At 55.4% G+C, this 22190-nt stretch overlaps 1 protein-coding gene across 1 annotated transcript in view; it reads left to right on the forward strand.

Moving 5' to 3' along the window:
* Positions 1-420: 420 nt before the first annotated feature.
* The window catches only part of HCN4 (hyperpolarization activated cyclic nucleotide gated potassium channel 4), a 41000-nt gene continuing 19230 nt past the window's right edge, over positions 421-22190 (forward strand). Inside the window, exon 1 of the mRNA XM_057543958.1 lies at positions 421-1205. Within this exon, the coding sequence (XP_057399941.1) occupies positions 421-1205 (785 nt within the window). The remainder of the gene's footprint in view (positions 1206-22190) is intronic.

Consider the following 22190-nt stretch of genomic DNA (forward strand, 5'->3'; position numbering starts at 1 on the left):
CTGCCCGTGGGACACACGCCCCAGAGGAGTGCTGGTCGTGCGCTCTGCGCTCCGGCGCGGTTTTCCGAGCGCCGCGGCCGCAGCGCCGCTTCAACCCGCGCCCATTGTTCCCCGCGGGGGCGGGGCGCCTGGAGCTGGGCCGCGCGCCGCGCCCCTGACCGCGGGAGGGAGGGAGGGAGCGAGAGAGAGCGGGGTCCCCGCGCCCAGCCCGGCCCGGGAGGAGGCGCAGCGCGGCGAGCCCCGGGACCCGGAGCCGGACTGGGAGCCTCCCCGCCGCACGCAACCTGCCCAGCATGGGCGCCTGAGGCGGCTCGGCGCCGGCGGCGAAGGACACGTCCCCGCGGGCGGACTGACCGGCGGGCGGACCTGCAGCAGGTCCGCGGCGCCGCACCCGTGCCCCTGCCCCCGGCCCCTGGAGCCATGGACAAGCTGCCGCCGTCCATGCGCAAGAGACTCTACAGCCTTCCGCAGCAGGTGGGGGCCAAGGCGTGGATCATGGACGAAGAAGAGGACGCCGAGGAGGAGGGAGCTGGGGGCCGCCAGGACCCCAGCCGCAGGAGCATCCGGCTGCGGCCGCTGCCTTCGCCCTCGCCCTCGGCGGCCGCGGGCGGCACGGAGCCCCGGGGCGCGGCCCTCGGGGCGGCAGACAGCGAGGGGTCGACCCGCGGCGCGGGCAAGTCTAGCACTAACGGCGACTGCAGGCGCTTCCGCGGGAGCCTGGCATCGCTGGGCAGCCGGGGCGGCGGCGGCGCCGGAGCGGGGGGCGGCAGCAGTCACGGGCACCTGCATGACTCCGCGGAGGAGCGGCGGCTCATCGCCGAGGGCGACGCGTCCCCAGGTGAGGACAGGACGCCCCCGGGCCTGGCGGCCGAGACCGAGCGCTCTGGCGCCTCGGCACAACCCGCAGCCTCGCCGCCGCCGGCCCAGCAGCCGCCGCAGCCGGTCCCCGCCTCCTGCGAGCAGCCCTCGGTGGACACCGCGATCAAAGTGGAGGGAGGTGCGGCCGCCGGCGACCAGATCCTCCCTGAGGCCGAGGTGCGCCTGGGCCAGGCCGGCTTCATGCAGCGCCAGTTCGGGGCCATGCTCCAGCCCGGGGTCAACAAATTCTCCCTGAGGATGTTCGGCAGCCAGAAGGCGGTGGAGCGCGAGCAGGAGAGGGTTAAGTCGGCCGGGTTTTGGATTATCCACCCCTACAGCGACTTCAGGTAAGGGGGCCCGGCGATCGTCCTGTGGGTTGCCTGAGCCGTCGCAGGCATGCTTCCTCTCTCTCGGCCCTGCCTCTCAGCCGGAGTTAACTTTCCTTCCTCGCGCTGGGAGCTTGAGGCGCCTCTAGGCTCTGAGACACCCCCAGACTTCCTCTTGCACGCTCTGAGAACTTTCCTCTGTGCTCAGGCCTCCCAACCTCGTCCTCTCCGGGTCTGGGCCGCATTAGAGGCAAGCTGAAAAGGTGTTCTGAGCCTGGCCTAGCCCTGCCCCGCAGCCAAGATGAGGCTTTACCACCTTAAGCCCCACATTCCACCTCCCTCTTCTGGGCTGCAGAGTCAGGGTGGACATTCTAAAGGCTGCTCCAGGTCTTTAAGCCTGCAGAGCAGGGCGCAGAAGAGAGACAGACCTTTTGGCAGCTGGGCCAGCTCTTTGGGCGCTAACCCCAGGCATTAATATCTGCCTTCTGGTGTCCTGGGAAGCTGCAGCTGGGGAGGGAGAGCTGAGCTCCTGGAGGATTGAAGTCCAGGATAAAAGCCTTCTGCACCCACCTTAACCCTGGCCCAGCCCCTCATGCCAAGTGGTGGGCCTGGAGCAGGCACCCTGGTCAGCTGACATCCAGACTAGCAGGAGAGCATGACCTTGCTTGTAGTGGTCAGTGAAGATGCCTGGTGTCCTGACTGATGAGCAGTTGTCCTGTGCCCCTAAGCCCGTCCTGTGCCCATCCTCACCCCAGCAGCCCAAGCTCCAGCAGCTGCTAGGTCTTTCATGGGTCAGTGGTGGGTCCCCAGACAAATGGTGTGACTACCAGTCAGGGAGAGGGACCCCACCCCCTCCTCATCACCTGAGTCAGATGCCACTGAAGAGCAGATACCACTCGGGGCCTGTGGGGGTATCTGTGCAAAAAGAGATATTGGTGATTGCCTCTGAAGTTGGGATCAAGGATGCCTCTACCCTAATCAAGATCTTGGGGTCCCTCAGTGCCTCTCTGGGCTTTCCTGATACACAGGATTGAAGTGAGGGTCTGAAAAATGTTCACGCTTTTGAGCTGGGTTTGATTCATCCTCTCTCTCTCTGGGCCCTGCCCCCTATTTAGCTCTCTTCCCTGCCTACCCTGTTTGCCTGCCAATATAAATGAGCATTTTGCCAACCCAGAGCCCTCTTTGCAAACTTCAGGGAAGCTAGGTTTGTAATGAGAGCAAAGCCGTTTTCCATCCAATGAGAGAGATTTCTGGTGCCGGGAATGACCAGTCAGGCAACACTCAAGGGCTTAAAATAGGTGGTGAACGGAGGGCCCCTACCTTTTCCTTTTTTGACGGATTGCTCTGCCTAACCCTGATATCCAGGGTTCCCATTCCCAGAGGGCATAGGGGGGCCAGAGGACAGACTAAACAGACAGCCACCGACCTCAAGTTGTGTGAGCCGATGTGAAACCCTCTCATGAGGAACTGTGGCTGGTTCCCGGTGCCAGGTTCCTAAAGTGTGACCTCCCCTCTGGTCAGTACTAGGACCTGAGGATCCCAGCCTGAGCTAGGGAGGAGTGGGCAGGCGCTATTGTCTCCTGCACCCCCTGGGGGTGCCCTGGGCTCCTCCTCTCTCTGAACTCCCTGGTTGTGATGGCAGGTAGGCCATGTCAATATCAACCTCCCTTCCTTCACTCAGCTCCCCTCTGGCTTTGTTGTCTGAAAGCCTCTGTTCAGGGTTCTCACCACCAACCTCATTGCCTGGGGTGGGAGGCTGCAAGAGGCCAATCCCAGGCATGCCTAGCTTCCTTCGACAACAGGCATTGATCAAGCACCTTCTGGGAACTGACCCTTGCCCTCCCAGTTGCCCCTTACCTTGGATGGTGAAGGGCTGGGGCCCGGCTGATTGCATCTATGGGAACCTCTCCCGCCTTCCTGATCTTACTCTGCCTATCTTGGCATGTCTATCTGCAGTCCCCTTGCTGCAGAATCTCCTACTAACTGCAGGCCACCCGGGACATGGCAGAGGGGAGGGTGGTAGGGATAGGGAGGTGTGGTTGCAGCAGGATTGATAAATGGGCAACAGAAAAAGGGTCAGACTGGGCTTTGAATCTGGGTTTGTGCAACAAGCAACAGGAACTGGTAGCTGGAAGCATACACCTTCTGTGTGCAGCCTGATGCTGGGTGAGGTGTAAAAGAAGAAATCCAAGAAAGACTATCTGTGTGTGTGTGGAGGGGTTGTGGTCATGCCTCTAGGACAAAACAGCTAGTCTCATCTTCACAAGGTCAAAGAGGCAAGGACTTGGCCAAGTCTTCTAAGCTTAGAAAACCCACCAACTCAACCCAGCCTCACCTCCCTGCCTCCCCCTCCCCCCAGCCAACCCAGCACCCTAAGGCTCAGTCCCTCAAGTTTCAGCCACTAGCCTTTGGCCTCTATGTGGAGCCAATCCCCACCGTCCAGCACAGGCTTCACAAAAGCTTCTGCAAGCATTGCTCAGGCCAGTTGAGGGTTTATTCATCATTTTCATGGGCAGGAAGCATTGATCCAACAGAACTGGTTTAATAAAGAATCGCCCATGATAGATTGAGTTTGCGGTTTGGAGTTCAGGGCTTGCTGTCATGGGTTGCTTCTGGCATCTCCTGTTCTTGGGGAGGGGAAGGTTGGGTGCCTTTTCCAAGTGCTGGACTGGGCTACACTCTGAGGGACCCACGTAACTTGGGCCACGTATATAGTAGACTTTTCTTGGCTGCCTCTGCTTCTCCTCACCAACCCCTTGACGCACACACGCCATGCCCTGGCTACCCCATGGCTCCTCCAGTCTCCACGAGCTTGTCTGGCCTCCCCTCCCCTTCCACTCCACATTTGCCTTTTGAACCTGTATTTAGGGTTTGGTAAGGGAAGAGGCCAGAACGTGCAGCCCCTCAGGATATTGGTCCCCAGGCTCCTGCCCAAGGCTGGTTGGGCTCTTTGGTCCTGGGTGGGTCCTTTCTTCCACATGAGGCATGTCCTAGAAGCCAGGCTTGGTGGTGGGAACCTGGAACAAATAAAAACTAGTATCTGTGTGATCTTGATTTTCCAAGAGGAGAGAAAAGGAGTGGGGACCCCCAGTGAAGATGTATCAGGTTTTGTTCCCAGAAGCTGGTCAGGCTTTCAGGCATCAGGCTCAGGGGTTTGTCCTGGGTATGTGACATCTAGGTGTCTGAGCAGGTATCTTGGGGCTGTGGGGTGGACATGGGGGCTGGCAGGGAAGTCCCTCTGTGGGATGTCAGCTCTAGGGCTACTCCTGTGCCCCAAACTCTAGCTTGGCCTTGAGAGTGGAAGCAGGCAGAAGCTTGACCCTGCTTATCCCTCTCCCCCTTCCGTTTCCTAGCCTGAGCCTTCTGAAGCTGTGAGAAAGGGAAGGAAACAGAGGGCCCTAGAGGGTCCTTTACTTGGGGACAGAAACAGCTGGGCTCCGAAATCATGGAAACTGGGCCAGTGGCTCGGTAGGTCCCAGGGTTGGCCTAAAACTAACTTCCTGTGCTGGTCCATGGCCCCAGGCACTGCCATTGCCCACCCCACATCACTTCCCAGCTCTGTCTGCTATGGGGCCCTGCTTGGGTTATGAGCCTTCTCTGAGCCTCAGTTTTCCCATGTAGAAAAATGGGAATCCTGTTGCCTATGGCCATGTCAGACACAAATTGTCCAACTGTGGTCACCTGGTGGAGGTGAGGTGCACTGTCAGAGACCAGTGATGCCGTCGTGAACCACACCGCCCTGCCCTCACTGCTGCCTTCCCTTAGTTCTGAGCAGACCAGACGGGCTTCTGACCTTGGCTCAGGCCAGTGGTTCTGAATCTGCGTCAGAAAACTAACTGAGAACCTGCTGGAAACTATAGAGTCTCTATCCAGAAAGATACACGTATCCAGACACTCAATATTACACTCAATTTCTGGCGTCTGTGGAACCCCTAAGTTGAAAGCCATCTAGGTTGTGAACCCCACTCTGAGCTATCCCAGAAGAGAGTCCTGGCCTGGGAGGGGCAGGTGCTAGCCTCCCAGAGCCTTCCCTGGGGCCCTGTAGTCTGAGGCTTGGGCTTCCCATTGCCTGCAGGATGGAAATGAAAACGGGGGCAGAGTTAGATGCCCGGAGAAGGAAAGGTGCTCTGCTGGGGGACTAGTTACTTTTCTGTTTCCTCAGTGCCATGCCCATCTTTCCCTTCCAACCATGGGAAGGGCTGTTCGGGTAGGTGGTGAGGAGGAAGAAGGCAGCAGCTGGCTCTGGGTCTGGGGGGTTCTGGGGCCTTCCTGGGGGCATTGCCCAGGAATGCACTTCTGCTATCAGCGTGAAAAGCCAGGCCAAAAAGGTGCTGCAGGCCCCTGTGGTGCTAGGGGAGGGGGAAGGGTGCCTTGGTGCAGAGGGGAATTCCAAGGTGAGCTGCCTGGGCGGTGCTGTCAGCTGGCACAGTGGGCAGCGGGATTCTCCAGTGATGAGAGAATCTCATCACCTGCTAAGACTGGAGCAGGTGAAGGATGTGCTGCGAAGGCCGGCATCCGGCTCGGGGCCGAGGTGCTCCTGGGATGCCAGGTGCACAGAAACCCGATGGGGCCAGAGGGCCAGGACCCTTATATTGCCTGGGTGGAAAGGCCTGGGCTCCAGGTCCACCCCATTGCAAGGCTTCAGTTCCTGGTCTGGACACTGCATGATGAGGCTGGGGGGCCTCTCCCCTGCCCAGCCCTCCTCCATTTGTTCCCCTAGCTGCTTGAGCCATGAGGCTTTGGGCTGTCAAGTGGCCTGTCTTACACAGTGCTGGGCTGTCTGCCTTCCATGTGTCCTCCTCTCCCATGCTTTAGGGCCCCCGGGTCTTCTGGGATGCCCTCTCAGGCCACTGCAGCCACCATCGTCCATCTCTCCATCCCTGCCCATCGCATGGCGTTAGGATGGAGCTCTGTGTTTGTTACAATGTAGTGTTTCTCACAGTGTCATGTCATCCAGCTCACCTGGGGATCTGTTAAAATACAGATTCTGACTCATTAGGTCGGGGGTGGGGTCTGAGATTCTGCATTCCTATAAGCGCCCAGGTAATGCTGCTGGTGCCCAGCCCAGAACCATGCTTGGAGTACTGAGGGTTCAGACCATGTGTTCCACGCTTAGCCTGGGCTCCCTGACTGAGTTCCTGGAGGCCAGAGACTCTGCCTTCTCCTCTCGGCCTCTAGCAGAAGCACGGCAGGGTGAGTCCTGTGAACTGGGATGAGCGGCTCTCAGCCACAGAGGTCGATGCTAACTTGGGGGAGTCGGCCTTCCTCCCTTCCCGCAATGCTGCTTGGACCCTGCCGGTCCTGGATGCTGGCTGTTGCGGTGGGGTGAGCAGGAGGAGGCCAGGGGGCCAGAGGGCCCTCAATCCATCCTGTCCCACTGCTTTCGCAGCTTCTCTCCCTTTCAAAGGGCCAGAGGGGCGGCCGGCTGGAGAAGTGGCAGGGAGTGCAGTGACTGCTGTGCTGCACTGAGGTTTCTGGGAAGGAGCAGATGTTGTCAGTGAGGGAGTCCGGAGGGGCCGGGCAGGAGAGCTGGTGTGAGGCGGCTCTGACAGCGGCTGGCTGGGAGGAGGACAGAAGCATCCAGTGGGAGCAGCCTCCTTAGCACCCAGAGGTTGTGGTGGGGAGGGGGAGGTGTCTGAATCTTCATGCCCCCTCCCCCAGCCCAGACTATGCCTAGCAGCCCCGCTGTGGGCTGGGCTTGCCTGTCACTTCTCTCTGCCCCTGCCCAGCCTGGAAGGCACCAGTCTACATACAGATGACAGGGCTGACAAGTGTCATAGCAGCCTGAGTGGCCCTTGTGCCTGCCACAACTCTGGCCACCGCGGGGGAATTCACCCAGAGCAGAAGGTCCAGCCCCAGTCCCCGGGGGGACTTGTCATGTAACTCAGGAGGCAGCCAGCTCCAGCACACACCTCTTGGCTCAAGGGCTCTCACAAAGCTGCTGTTGCCAGTTGCTAATTAATAGAAGGGCTACGGAGGCCAGCCAGGCGGTCCTGCTTGGACCCAAGGGGATGTTGAAGAATCCACATTTCCCAGCCAGAGCGGGCTGTGGGGAGGGCAGGGGCACTGCCTTGGCTTCAGAGAGGATGTTCTCTGCCAGCCAGGCTTTACTGAGAAAGCATTGCCAGGGCCCTGGAAATCTGCGATCCCAGAGCCTAGGAGGCCACTCAGAGACACTCTCTATCATCAGCACCTGCCCAGAGCAGGGGTGGGAGGCGGCACAGAGAGGTGGTGAGCTCCCCGTCACCGAGGGCACTCAAGATGGGACAGCAGTACTTACACCAGAGGTTGCTAAGCAGCGTCCTGTGGACCAAATACAGTACCCAGATGTGTTCTGTTTGGCCAGCATAGTGTGTCATAACAAGTCTGAGGCAATGTTTAAAACGGAAAGATGTAAGACAAAAATTTGGCTTTCTAGCTTCTCTTGAAAAATTGGAAACTCTGGCAGCTCTGGCCCCACAGTGCCACCCACAGCAGGGAGCTGGAGCACACTAGAGGCTTTAAACTGGCTTTTGCTCTCTACTTGCCCACAGTCCTCACCTGTCCCTGTGGTGTCTGGCCATGCCACCCCTGCACATTTAGCCGCCTGACCCCTTAGGCTTCTAAGTGATGAAACCAAACAGTGGCTCAAACCAATAGAGACTCAAGCCAGGTGGACTCACAGATCAATAACCACCATTTATGAACCATTACCATGTGCCAGACTGTTCTAGGAGCTTCTTTTCTCATGTTTTATTTATTCTTCATAGTGGCTCGAAAAATAGGTTCTATTATCCCCAGTTTACAGATAAGGAAACTGAGGCTCTGATGGGAAAAAACAAAAAAAAGATTTGCCCGAAATCACACAGCTATGAAGCACCAGAACTGGAATTTGAACCTGTTCTCTAGGACTCAAAACTCATACTTGTCCTTTCTCTCTGTTCCTTCTTTCTTTTCTTTCTTTCTTTTTTTTTTTTTTTTTGTGTGTGTGTGTGTGTGTTAGCTTTTAAAAGCTAAATTACCAAAGTAGTTCAAGAAAACATTCTCCTGAGAATGAAAACATTGCAGATAATGCTGGACACATATTATCTGTGTGGAGGGGCTCAGCGGGCACGGGAAATTTAACAGGTCTCAGAATACCAGATCTGGACAGGGCTTGGCAAAGCTCCTGGCCTAAAGCCTTTATTTTATACATGGGGAGCAGAGCACCAGAGAGGGAAGGTGACTGGCCTAAGGTCAGAGAGTAAGTCCAAGTCAGAGATGAAACCAGAACCCAAGAGGGTTATGTAACATATGGCTCAAAGGTCTTAAGGCTCCACAGTCTACTCCACCCCCAGCCAGAGGGGTCCAGAGAAGGCTTCTCCTGAATGGTCTCATCCCTGGAGCTTTTTCTTGTCTCCCCAGCCCCATGCCTGAATTTTGAAGTGTTAGGTATTTTCAGGGTCCCGTCTTAATTTAAGCTCATCAATGAGAAGGGAGTCTTTCCGTACCTGAAAATGCAGCCTCTGGAGGCTGAGACATGGCTGCCCTAACCCCCAGCTCGGGGGCTGCTGCTCCTGGGGATCCGGATCAGGACGCTTGCCCACGTGCTCCCCCGACGCCGTGGCATGTCCTGGCTGGCTTGGCGACCTCTGGGATTTTGGCGCCACATCCAGATGCCATTGACACACCTGTTCCTCGGTAGGAGTGTTTGGGGTTTAAAGGGGAAGGGAACAAATAGTCAGCGGTATCTGTGTTCTCTCCACCAGAGAAGTAGGTGGTCATGTGGTCTGTTCATTACATCTATCGGAGAAGTAAGGAAGGGGAGTCAGTCTCTGGTTTAGGGCTCAGTGTGTGTCCAGGGCCGAGACTCAGTCTATGCTCAGGATCAGGGTTCAGCCTGGGACCAAGATAAGGCCTTGGTCTGAGGTCAGGAACTGGAGCCCTTGAACAAAAGCTTTGAGCCAAGCCCAGTGCCTCCCTGAGGCACCGGGGCCGGGGGGCAGGGTGGGCATGTTGCCCACTCCATCCTATGCCCCCCACTCAGGAAGCCCTCCCTTCCTTTAATCTCCCTGAGCTCCTACGCCTCTTAGCATCCCGGCCAGCTGCCTTTGGTCTTCTCGGGGAGGTAAAGTACAAATTGTAAATACACAGCGGTGCCACCGCTACCAACGCCAGAGCCACCAAATCTCCCGCGTGACCACTCCTGCCCTGCTCTGGTCGCTTACTGTTTTGGGGCTGTGTCTGTCTTTCCAGCCAGGCAGCCAGCTCGTGGCTCCTGCAGAGCGGCGCTCGGGGCTGGGCAGAGAGGTGTGCTGGCTTGGTAGAGGGACTCTCTACTCCCCATTGCTCCCCCTGCTCTGGGTTCCCACAAATTGCGGAGCAAGCAGTGGGGCCTCCAGTCTGCTCACCGCAGCTGTGGGGGCCTGAAAATTGGCTGCTGCTGATTTTGTGTCTGTCTAAGCATTTACCCGTGTGGGTGGATGTGTTATGTCTGCACGAACGAGGCTTTCAGAAATAAATACATAATACGGGGCTGGCTAATACATTATCTTCTGGGCTTGGGGAGGGGCAAGCTAAGGGAGGTTGTACCTTCTGGGAGACCAGACACTGCATTCCATGACTGTTTTCACCCATTATGATGGGGGTCACTCCCCACCTGGCAAAGAGGAGAGTAGGACTTCAGCTCCTCTTAGGGTCCCCCAGTCTGATTAGGGGGAGGGCAGACAAGAGGTAGACCAGTTTGGACTGATGGTCAGGGAAGGCTTCTGGAGGAAGCAGAGCTGAGCTGGATCTGAAGGAGAGAGAGAACCATTCTGCACACTTTCTTGGAGGCGAGTGTCTGGGAGCTTGAGCCGCCTGGCTTGGGGTGGGGGGGGTGTTGGCAGACAGTGAGGATTACTCAGATTACTCAGAACCTGCCGTTTTGGACCTGCACTCCTTAAGCTTTGCCCTTGGGGACTCTGACCCCACGGCCCCCCGTCTTGCCCCTGATGCTGCCTGAGTGCGCGTGTGTGTGTGTGTTTGCATGTGTTTATATGCGTCTCTCTCTGGCCTCTCACCCTGGGTCCTTGAAGCCCAGGGGAGCTCTCCCAAGCCCTGGCCCCAGCTGTACAACCTCTGAAAAGACTTCCTTCTTCTGCCATCCTAGGCCCAGAAGGCAGGTGTTGCCACTGCAATAATGTCACTGAGTGTGTGGCCTGGAGCCCAGAGGTAATTACACTGTGGTTCCCATCGCAGGCTGGAGCGGCCCCTGTCAGTGGTTAACCCGAGTCCCCGACCACTTGACGCCAAACCCAGCCGTGGGCTTCTCCCACCTACAGTTTGTCAGATATGATACGGGGCACTTATCCCCTTCCCCAGGGACAGGAAAGACCCTCACCCTCAGGTCTCATCAATGCCACTGGCAACGTTTAGGAGAAACTTGGTCCAGCAGGGGAGACTCTGCAGCTGTGGCCTGTCCTCATGCAACATCGGGGCTGGCCCAGCCTGGAGCCCTGGGCCTCTCATCCCAGCGTTCCCAGCTTGTAACTGTCCACCCCTCCCACGCTGAGTTCACCCTCCTGACCCTCATCCTGTTCTGCAGTGTGACCTCAGCAAAGTCCTTTCCTCTCTCAGTGTCCAGCGTCAGGGCTCAGTCTGAGGCTGAGAAGGGAGCAAAGCTAATTGGCCAAATAGGTATTGAACCCGTAATCCTGACCCCATTAGTACACATTGAGCCAGCAGGGCAGGGACAGCACCGCTGACAAGTAGAGCTGATGAGAATCTCCCTCCCTCATTCCTGAGACTCTGCCGAGGCCCATCCAGCCGTGATCTTGGATTTACGGGGCCCCTGTGCTCCCAGAGTGCGTGGGGGATTCCTTACCTCCTGGCCTCTTTCTGCAGAGTTTCTGCCAGCCACTATCCTGGGGCTCAGGGCGGGGGTCTCCCTAGCATGTTGTGTGCTTATGCTGTAACCCATCAACCCCTGTGGGAGTGGAGATCAGGCTTTCTTTTCTTTGTTCCCTGGGCAAAGGCCCCCACCCACTCCCTCCTCCCAGCCACCTCTTGTAGGGGGCCACTGTCCCCTCCTGGAAGCTCCAACCTGGCCTTGGAAGAGTTCAGATGTGAGGATCCATGGAGACCACAGGTCACACTGGACAACTATGGTTGGAAGAGTCCAAGGGGAAGACCAGCGGGACCATCACCTTTGGAACTGGCAGGGGAAGGAAATGTGGCAAGCTGTCCCAGAGGCTCTGGGGAGTCACCCCCCTGCCATGTTGCGCTGAAGCTTCTGCTGACAGAGCCGAGGGGGCTGGCTGTGAGTAAGAGGCCAGTTGAAGACTTGTCTCTGCCCCATCCAGCTCTGTGGGCTGAGCTGAGCCCTCACCACCCTGGCCTTGCTTTCCTCATCTGAAAATGGGACCAGAGATTGGGTTTTAGCATGACCCCAAATCCAAAATTGGTGGCTGTAGAGTCACGTGGGAGCTTTATGCAATTATGGATGCCTGGGTCTCCGTGGGTGAGGCCCCGGGCGGGTGTAAGTTTGGGGAGCACCCAGGTGATTCTGCTTCTGTCACTTTCGGAGCCAATGAGCTGGCACCCGTAGGGCCCCTTCTGCGCTAACAGTCTGCGGTTCTCTGACTGCACGGCATTCACCGTAGCCCTTCAGTGCTCCCCAGAGCCTGGGAGTGAAATACATCCAAGCCATTCATGATGGGCCCCTCCCCAGGGAGTCGTTCCCTTTTCTTCCTCGAAGGTTGTTAGCAAAGAGAACCATAAAACTCCGGGGCTGGCAGGACCCCAGGGAACATGCCCCTTGCTTAATGTCCTTGTCAGACTGTGTTTTCCTGGAAGGAAGGCGGAGTCCTGTCCGGCTCAGGTCCCCAGAGCCCAGGCACTCCCAGGAGACCCACAGCCTAACAAGAGGGCCACGTAGAGACCCTCCCAGAGTGAATATTTAGCCACCTTCTATGGGACAGCCCTCCCCTGGTGTCCTCATTAGCCCTGTCCGGCACCAGTGCGGCTTGGCCTTAGGGAGTTCTGCCCCAAATGCATCCCGTTTCCTCCTTCACAGGAGCGCGCCCTTCCCGCAGGAGCAGGTGAGCTCTCCTACCTAATTTCCCCTGAGCTTGTGCTCACGTGCTACTCCACAGCAATATTCCATTTTTGCTTCATTCTCCTAAGTGGGGAGAGCTGTGTTTGAGCCTTTTTTGTTTCTTGTAAGCCCAGGTGAAGAAGTTCTCCAATTGCTGGTCCCCTCCACAGTTTTCCCCAATAGTCTTGTCAGCTGAGTGAAGCTCAGAGAGGTTAGGCCACTAGCCTGAGGGAACACAGTATCCTGGCAGTTCCGGGCGGCTGTAGAGCAGGTGACCTCTGCTGTATAGTTTGATGTGTGTGTGTGTGTGTGTGTTTGTGTGCACGCTCTTATGCTAGTGTGTCTCTGTGAGTGCACAGATTTAGGGTCTCCAGAGGAGGTCTAAGACCATGGGAGAAGCAATGGGTTGACGTCTTGGTGTTCCTCATGGCCAGGCCTGTGCTCAGCTGTGCCACTGAGAAGGTGCAGTTAACAACCCTTTTCCTGAGGAGCTCTTCCTCCGCAGCCTTCATGGATCCCCATGTCCCCGGAAGAGTCCTGACTACTCAGTCTGGCATTCAAGATGGTCCCATCTTTTCTTCAGATCAGTATTGGGTTGGGGGAGGGGGTGTCTTGGTTTTCTGAGATGTGCACTCTTCTCTCAGCAAGCTTTGCATGTGGCCAGCTGCCCTTGGCTGGCCTCTTTAGCCTCTGCACCGCGGAGATCCATGGAATCGGCGTGTCTTTAGAGATTGTCTGGCTCCATCCTCTCATTGTACCAATGGGGACACTGAGGCAGGGACTGTGAGAGGCAGGGCATTGTTCAAGGGCACACAGCAAGTTAAGAGACTGAGATGGGTAGAACCCAAGACACTCGGGCCCCTGGCCTAGCTTCCTTCTGCTGTGTAGCAGGGACCTCCTTCCTGCAACCACAACGCCAACCTTCCTGACCAGTGGGCACTCTCGGGCCCCCTCCTCTTTGGGACTTTTGTGCCCAACAAGCCATGCTGCCCCCCACCCCCCAAGACCGAGGGCTCCTTGATGTGGGACCAGTCCACACACTTCTGGATCCCCATAGTCCTCAGACCGGGACCTGCATCTTAGTGGTTACAAGAATAATAATAATGATGATAACAGCCAGTATGTACTGAGTATTTGCATTGTGTAGCATATTATTAATATTATCTCACTGAATTCTCTCAGAATCCTGTGGGGTGGGATCAATGTACTCATTTTGTACATGAGAAAACAGATTGAAGGCTCCCATCCCCGCGTCCCACTGGATTGCACTTTGAACCATGGGGGTGGAGAGCTGGCAATTTTGGAGAGAAGGGATTTGGAGATTCTGCCATATGGGATTGTAGAAATCACACGCTCCCCAGGCAGGGAACCCCAAACTGAGGGTGTGGGAGCCCTTCCCTCGGGATTGGGTGTGACTAGTGGAAAAGAAGTGCGCGGATTCTGCCAACATCCCTGGGTGGTTGGGCACAATCCCCACGGCCTCCCTCTGATCCCCAATTAGAGCCCCCAGGTGCCCCTCCTCACCTTGAAGGGTGGCGGCCCTGCAGACCAAAGAGAAGGGGGGATTAGCCTGCGAGCTCGGGAGGCGGGAAGGGGTATCATGGCCCAGTGACAAAATCATTGGACTTGGATGCTGCTGTCTCCACCGAACTCGGTTTTCCCTTGTAAGTGCCCCTCCCCCATCTGCTGCCTTCATATTGAAGGTTTTTGAGCTTTATTTTTTGTTTTCGGTCTTATTTTTCCTTCCCTTTTTTTGTTTTTGTTTTTCCTGCCATCCCTGTCGTAACTTTTTGTGTTAGAGGGTTTCATTATCGCCTCCTTTGCCCAAGTTGAAACAGGGACCCATCATTGTGTCTGTTTCCAGAACTGTGCCTTGGTCACGTCACAACTCCCAGACGTTTCCCTGCCCCTCCAAGTACACCCAAGCTGTGTCCATGAGGGGGTGTGTGGGGGGAAGTGGTGGTGGAAACCAGAGACAGACACCGGTGCTTGAAGGGGTTTTTAAATTATATTTAAAACAATTGTTTTGTATAAATAAAAGAAAATGGGAAGTGAAAAAAAGAAAACAGATTTCAGAGAGGTTAAGTGATTTGTCCAAGGCCACACAGCCAGGTGTTCAAATACTAGAGTGCTGAACCACTGTACTGTCTGCTACAGCTTAGCTACTCCAAGTGTGGTCCCTGGACCAGCAGCCTCGACATCACCTGGGAGCCTGTTAGCAATACAGGTGTCAGCCCTCACCCCACACCCAGAGAATCCGAGTCTGCATCTTGTTTAAGATCCCCCGGTGATTTGTGTGCAGATTACAGTTTGAAGAAGCACTGTGCTACATGACTGAAAGATCACAGAAGGCTAAGGGAAGATTCTGGCAGTTCCAGCTCTCACACAGCTCACCTTTTCCTTGGGGAATAGCCGAGACTAGCCCTCACGTTGAGGGACTAGGGCCTCAGCCCAGGACGGTGACTGACCAGGAAAGAGGCAGGGGTAAAGGGTCATTTTGTTTGGGTCTTCAAAAACAGAAACAAAACCAAATTTTGTTGTTCCGGTAATAGGTCATCCTTATAGAAAAGTGAGAACCTAAAGATACGCCAAAATCCCAACCACCCCCCCATAAACCCAGCGCTAGCTAGATGCCCTTGGCTCTGAATCTGTTTGGGAGGCCGCTTCAGGCGGCCGAGGGAGCAGCTACCTGGGAGCCCTGTGATTCTGAGTCAGAGATTTTTGAGGTGGGTTAAAAATAGAGCCCTAGTGGCCAGGCGGGGGTGGGAGGCAGACAGCCATTCATCTGCTGTAGGGGGGGAGACCTCAGGGTTGGGGAGGAGCAGGGAGGGGAGGGTGGGCGTTTCCCCTCAGAGGCGCGAGCGGAGGGCGGTGGAAGGCAGCGCTTTCCAGCGTGAGGGGGCGGGGAGGCTAAAATGCCAGACTCCTGCGCCCCGCCCCCCTCGGGTGGGTGGAGCGTGGGGAGGGGGCGGGGCCGCAGCTCTGCCTCCGAGAAAGATAAAAGGAGAGCCTGGATGCGCAGGGGTGGGGAGTGGTAGGTCGACGCTTCCCAGCAGCTTTACTGATTGTGAGGGAGCGAAGGCAAGGAAGGTGGCCCACGTGTGTGCGTTCCCACGTGGGTTTTGTGGGCAGGCACGTGGTCTCCTTTGCCTATTACACCTGCCCTTCAAATGGCCTCCCTCTGTCTCCTCCTCTTTAAGCGCCTCCGGGAAAAATGCTCTTCCTGCCCTCGCGTCGGACAGCACCTTTGTCTACACGGGCCGCCTGGGAGTTCCCCGGGGACCCGTGTGTCTCTCCCCTGACACACGTTAGAAGACTCTTTACAGCATGGGACACTGGTCGGTGGTTACTGGTGGATTTATTTTTCTGATTAAAAGGTAATATTTGCCCATTATGGGGAATTTAGAATATAAAGGTGTAATGAAGAAAACAAAAATCACCCGTAATCCCACTACTTAGAAATATCAATGTTAACATTTTAGTGTATTCTTTTTTATTTTTATTTTTGCCAGTCTCCACCACCCCTCCCCCCAGCAGCCTTTAATCCACCCATTTATTTAACAATAAGACAATTTTGCTGAGGACCCCCACTCCTCCCCCTCCGGGCCCAGCTCTGCGTTTACATCTTGGAAAAGGAAGAGAAGTCATTTCTGCTCTTGGGGAGCACACAGCAGGTTTGGGGAGATGAGACTCATCCTGGGTCCACAAGGTGGGGACGATGTCGGGAGATTCTAGGGGAGAAGTGGAGCTGCCTCCTCTTGCCCTCCCCTACCCCCCACCTCCTGGATCTCTGGGCCAAGCCTATTGGAAAGAAGGGAGAATCCTCAAAGTCCCCAGCGAGGGGGCGTGCCTGTAACAGAGGGGGCTTAGTGTGTTGTGTCACCGTGGGCCTGTGCTGGTCAGGCTGGAAATACAGTCATGGCTTCTGTTGACGTCTGTAGCCTCAGTGTCCCCCTACCAACCCCCTGTCATCCCACTGTGTCAGAACCCCAACCCCATGTTTCTCCTGGCCTGTCTCTTGTTCATCTACCTCCCCCCCCGCCCCCTTCCAACTCCCCCCTCCTTCTCTGTGGCTTTCCCACCATCATCTTCACCAGGTGGGGGCCATTTGCTAGTGGATGTTGCTGGGAGTCTTCGTGCCTTGGGTGTTCGGATGGGATAAATTCCTCCCTGATCATCGGAGGCCTGTGACAGCCTTGTGGGAAGGAGCTGGGGTGTCAGAGGGCTGTCCATTTTGTGTAGCTTCTCCTGGGCCTCCTGCCACTCAGCCTTTGGCTCCCAGGGGATTCAATCATTCATTTATCACTCTTCCGCCCATTCCCATATTTCCACCCATTCCCATGTTTTTTGGACCTACCTCATAAAAAGCACTGTGCCAAGTTCAGAGAGTCAAGTGGCCACAAGATAGACAAACATGCAATTCCATCATACTGTGACAAACACTATGCTAGGGCAGCACAAACAAGGGACACCTAGCCAGATTTCCTAGGAGACAAAGATGGCCTCCCAGGAGAAGTGATGGCTCCTCTGAACCAAGTGGCCTGGGGTGAGCAGGGGTGGGGAGGAGAGCTCCAGGCAGATGACAGTATGTAGGAAACCCCAGAGAAGAAGGGAAGTGCGGTGTGTCTGGGGCACTGAAAGCTGCTGAGTGTGTCTGGAGCAGAGCATCTCACACAGGGGTGGCATGGCGAGAATCAAGGCAAGAGAGGAGGCTGAGTCCAGATCAGCAAGTGCCCAGGAATGACAGTGAGGAACTTGGATTTTAGCTGGGAGTGTGGAAGGACTTTGGGCTTGGCAAAGCGTGGAGAGGTTATGGACCCTACCCTGGACCCTGAGGTCTGTGGGGTCCTGGGAGAGGCAGAAGCCCAGTTAGGAAGCTGCTGAAGTAAGCCAGGTGGTGAGTTGATGAGCCGTGCCGGATCCCACATGACTGAGTGTTGGAAGGTAAGCGAGACGGGAGAGTCGAGGATAATCCCCAGGTTTCTAGGCTAAGCATTTGGATGGCTGGTGGTATCACATGATGTGATATGGGGGAAGCTGCTAAGTTATATCTGGCTATGTCAAGAGTGAAGTTCCCATGGGACATCGAGGTGTAGATGTGTAGTCAGCAAGTGAACACATGGCTGTGGGGCTCAAGGGAGAGGTCTGGTCTGGAAGCCAGTGGAATAACGAAGCCTTGGGAGTTGGTGAGGTCACCCAGGGAGAGAGTAAGGAGGGAGAGGAGGTGGGGGCCCAAAGGAACAAAAACGTTTAAAGGTCATGCAGGGGAAGAGGAGCTCCTGCAACGGGAGGGAAAGGAGAGACAGAACAGAGAAGAGCCAGCAGAGCGGGGTGTCTCAGCAGATATGGCGCACAGCGTCAGATGATGCAGAGGGTCAAGACGGAAACAGACCAGAAAGTGTCCGCGGAATTTTGCTGCAGGACATGTGCATCGGCAGTGTTGCTGGAGGGTTGAGAGGCGTGTTGGGGACGGACGTGGAAGTGGGGAGAGAGTGGGGATGGTGACACGTCTTTCAGGAAGCTTGGTTCTGAGGGGAGAAGAGATAAGACAGTAGGGATTCAGGAGAGATTTTATTTTTTTAAGTGTAGAGAGCTTAAAAGCTGATGGGAAAGGATGAGTAGAGAGGGAGATTGAAGATATGGGCGAGAGAGAGGATAACCTGTAGATTAAGCTTCCTGGGGAGGAAAAAGGGAACAGTGTCAAGAGGGCAGGTGGAAGAGTCACTGATTCCCTTGTGACTGGGGAAGGGAAAAGTGGTGAGGAAGAGACAAGCAAGGGAGTAGTCTGGTGGCGGGAAGAGGACGGGGACATTCAGGGGGCTTCTGTTTTCTCTGTGAAGTAGAAGTGGTGTTATCTGCTGGGAGGGAGAGGGGAAGTGGTAGTTTCAGTGCTTTGAGGAGAGAGGAGATAATTTGGAAAAGCTGCTGTGGGAAATGGGTGGGAAAGGTCATTAGGGTCTCCTGGAGGATGGGCTGGTAGAGGTGAGGGCCCAGCTGAGCATGGAAACCTTGATGAGGAAATAGAGGCACAAGGAACTAAGGCACTTGGTATTTAGTAGGACTGGTCTGAGGTCTGAGGTTTTCTGCACAGCCCCCCATGTAAACAGGAAAAGAGCTGATGATGGTCCTGAGCTAGGATTGTGATCTGGTGAAGTGGGTGCCAGAAGGACGGGGCGAGAGAGGTTGATGAGCAGGACCATTATGCCTGGGGGTGATGGGAGGAGGCAGGAGGGTTCTCATGGGAGAATTAGAAGGTCAGCCAACTTCAGGCTCCTGGGACACTAAAGAATAGACTTAGCATGATTGGATAAAAGAGCTGGAAGGAAAGGAGGTCAGGGTGAGAGAGAGCATTGAGATTAGAGAGGGACCAACTGGAGATAGTGACCTGATCCAGGGTGTGCTCTTGGAATGGACTGGAGTGAAGACACTAGAGGCAGGACTTCAAGCCACTGGGAGGCTGGGTGTTTATTGTTGGGCTGACGAGAAGGAGTAGAAGTCACCCATGATGATGGCAGGATTCGGAATGGAACAGAAGGTTGTGAACCAGGTGCCAGCGTCACCAGGGTCCCCAAGGGTGGCAGATGGATGCTGGAAAGATGGGCAGCAAATGACAGGATGCTCAAAGGATCTTGTAGACATTCCTACCACAGACAGGAAGGGGCATCGGTGTGGGGGGGGGAGGGTGCTCACTCCACCGTCTGGGGTTTGGGAGAGTGACACAACTAAGGTTCGCTTAAGGGAAAAAGCAGACGGGTTAGGGAGTGAAGAAGCTGGGGCTGAAGATGCCGTGGAAGAGAGCACAGGAGACAGGTTTGGGAGGGAGAGGTGGAGTAGGAGTAGGCACAGGGTTTGGGAGAGAGAAAATACTACCAACCAGGTTTATATTTGTACAGAGTGGTTAGAAGTGGGACTCTGGAGTCAGGCTGTTTGGGTTTGAATTCCTGATCCACCATATACAGCAAATTTCTCAACTTCTTGTGCCTCAGTCTCCTCAACTGCAAAATGGGCATAATCATAGTATTTACTTCATAGGGTTTTTATGAGAATTAAATGAGATAGTCTATATAAGGGACTCAGGTGAGTGCCTGGCAAATAGTAAGTGCCCAGCAGATGTTGATGGCTGTCCTCCTCCATTCTCATTGTCTTCATGAGCAGCTTGGGCAGTTATCTATGCTGGGCCTGGAATGGAGGGTGAAACTCCCAGCTCCCATCCATTTCTCAGACACAAAAGACTCCTGGCTTCCTTGTTGAGGGGCTAGAAGGAGAGTTCGGTGGTACCTGATGAAAGGGGCAGGATGTGACGACTGCTAACATAGACACACTGCACAGTTAGGCAAAGCTCATGGAGAAGGAGGCAATTGAACTGGGCTTTGGATGAGAGAAGGGATTTCAAAAGATGGGGGCTCAAGAGGTAGGGGTGGTTCTCAGGAGGAGGAACCAGGAGGTGGATGGAGATGGGGCCAAAAGTTGGGTGTCCAGTTGACTCCTGTGAAGGAAGTGGAAGGGAGAAGAGGGAAGAGGGGTCAGGGGGTGCCAGACCAAGGAACTCGAACCTTCTTCTGTAGTCAGTGGGAGTCTACCAAAGGGGGGTTCAAGCATGGAGTGACATAATCATAATGCTATTCGGCCAGATAACCCAGAGAGCATGTGGCTTGGAGGGAAAGAGGGAGGAGGCCGAGGCCAGGTGGGTGGCAGGGGCAAGGGTCCAGGTGAGGAGTAGTGAGGAACTGATCTAGGACAGAGCAGTTGGGGACCGATTCAGAAGCTGTCATTGAAGAGGCCAGACAAGACTTGGCCACTGCTTGGGGGGCCTGCAGGGGCGGGTGGGAGGAAAGAGAAAGCAGCTGAGGATGGCTGTTGAGGTTTCCAGCCCAGGTGATTGAAATGCTGACTGTGCCATTCAGCTTTGAGGAGAAAGATGCTGAGCTCAGCCTTGGACTTGTTGGGTGGAGGGGCCAGCAGGCCCTCCAGGTGGCGGGTGGGAATGCAGTCTGGTGCTAGGAGCGGTCTGAGCGGGAGCCGTCTGCACAGAGGGGAGGTTACAAGATGGGGCCGTGGGTGTGCTGCTCACCCAGGAGAAAGCACGGGGGACCCCCCCCCCCCCGCCCCATCCTGCCGCCAGCACTGCAGGGACACAGGCGTGTCTGGGACAAGGCTCCTGCCCTCAAGGAATCCACAGTTTTCTAGGAGATCCAGAGCCAGGGCTCAGGCTGGGCTGCGGTTCCGTCAGTGAGAGGTCGGGGAGGCCCAGGAGAGGTAGCACTTCAGGTGAACGTTGAAGGATGGAAAAGATCTTAATGGGCAAAAACCAGACATTCTCTTTCTTACAGCTGACAGGATTCCCGGTGGATATCATTTGTGTCAAAATGTATGCAAGTGGGTGTGCAAGAAAGTATGCCTGTGTGAAAATGTATGCGTGTACGAGGACAAAATTTAACAGGGGTGCGTAGATGAGAGTGTGTGTACAAAAATGTGATCCATGTGTGTGAGAGAGAGAGAGAGTATATGTGCTCAGAGGCAAGCATGGGCAGGTGTGGGCAAGAGGAAACTGAAGGAGGTCATCCCTATTCCGGGACTCCCACTTCTGCCTCTGTTTTATCACCCTTCGCATCCTCTTCAGCCTCCAGGGAAGGAGAGGCCCCTTGGTCTGGTCCTTGAGTCTCCGAATTCAGGATCAGGAGCCTTCTATCTTCTCTTCCCTCAGCTCCCTTGAGGCCATAACCTTCCACTCAGACCATGAAATGTTCCAGGTATCCGTGTAATGGGCTGTTGGGCTTTTTGCCACCCCCTTCCTTCTGCCTGTGGGCCCCCCCGCTCCTCCAAAGCTGGCCCACAGGCCACTCCCTCCTGCTGAGAGGCCATCACCTGCCTAGATGGACCTGTTGGTCCAGTTAGAAAGTAAGGTCTAGAATTGAGGGAGAACAGACCTGGGGTCCAGGGACAGGGCTTCCAGAGCCCAGTTGGTATCTTGCTGGCTAGGACTTCCTCTCAGCTTAGAGAACACTGGGATGGGGAGGGTCATCTGGCTTTTGGGAGACCAAGGCCTCTAATTCAGGGCTGTGCCAACTCCAGCATGCCCGAGTCTGGCCATCCATTGCTTCCCCGCCAGGGCCTGCCACCTGCCACTATGGATGCGTAGCCTGGATTGTGGGATTTATTCATGAATGATTCTAGGGGTAGTGGGGGCCAGGGGAGCACTGGGCCTCCAGGTTGAGGCTTTGGGAATGTTAACTATTCCCTCTTGGTGGACCTTAGTTTTCCTTTCTACAGGATGGGTACAACTGTGCCCGATTGACTGCTGATGACTGGGGTGCTTTTAATACTTGAAAGGTGTGTTACTTTCCCCACCCAGAAAGTACCTTAGAAGGCCTGGCATCAGGAAGATACATCCCCTTGAAACCTCTTTGCAACCTTCTCTTCTCTCTTGTCTCTGGGGCAGGGGCCGTACCTGCTGTGGTAGGCTACCTCCACAGTGTGATGCAAACGTGCCAGAAAGGCTCGTCCACCTCCCCACATCCCACTGAGGTGCCTAAAATCCCAAGAGGTCAGACTCTGGAATTCCACAGACCTTTCTGAATTAGGGGTCTGCTCCTTACTAGCTGTGTGATCTTGGGCAGATACTTCTCTCTCAGTGTCATCATCTGTAAAATACAGATAATAGCAGCCACCTTAGTGCTGGTGTGAGGAATAAATGAAGTAATGCATTAAAAGCACCAAGTAAGTGCTTGATACATGTGAGTGTTTTGGGGTCTTTTTGAATAGAGCCTTTTCAGTCACCAAGGAGTCCCCCATTGAAAATGTTCAGGGACGTAAAGGAATCACTGGAGATGCTTCTGATCACTAGGACTGAGGGAGAAGAGGGGTCAGAGAGCTGCGGATGCAGTGGGGAGGCTGTTGCTACTTCCCCTGGCTGGGCCGGGACCCTAGGGCTGGCAGGCACACCGGGAGCTGTCCGTGGTGCTGAATATCAT

Source organism: Balaenoptera acutorostrata, chromosome 3 (genome assembly GCF_949987535.1).
Source record: "Balaenoptera acutorostrata chromosome 3, mBalAcu1.1, whole genome shotgun sequence".
In the NCBI taxonomy this organism is placed as follows: domain Eukaryota; kingdom Metazoa; phylum Chordata; class Mammalia; order Artiodactyla; family Balaenopteridae; genus Balaenoptera; species Balaenoptera acutorostrata.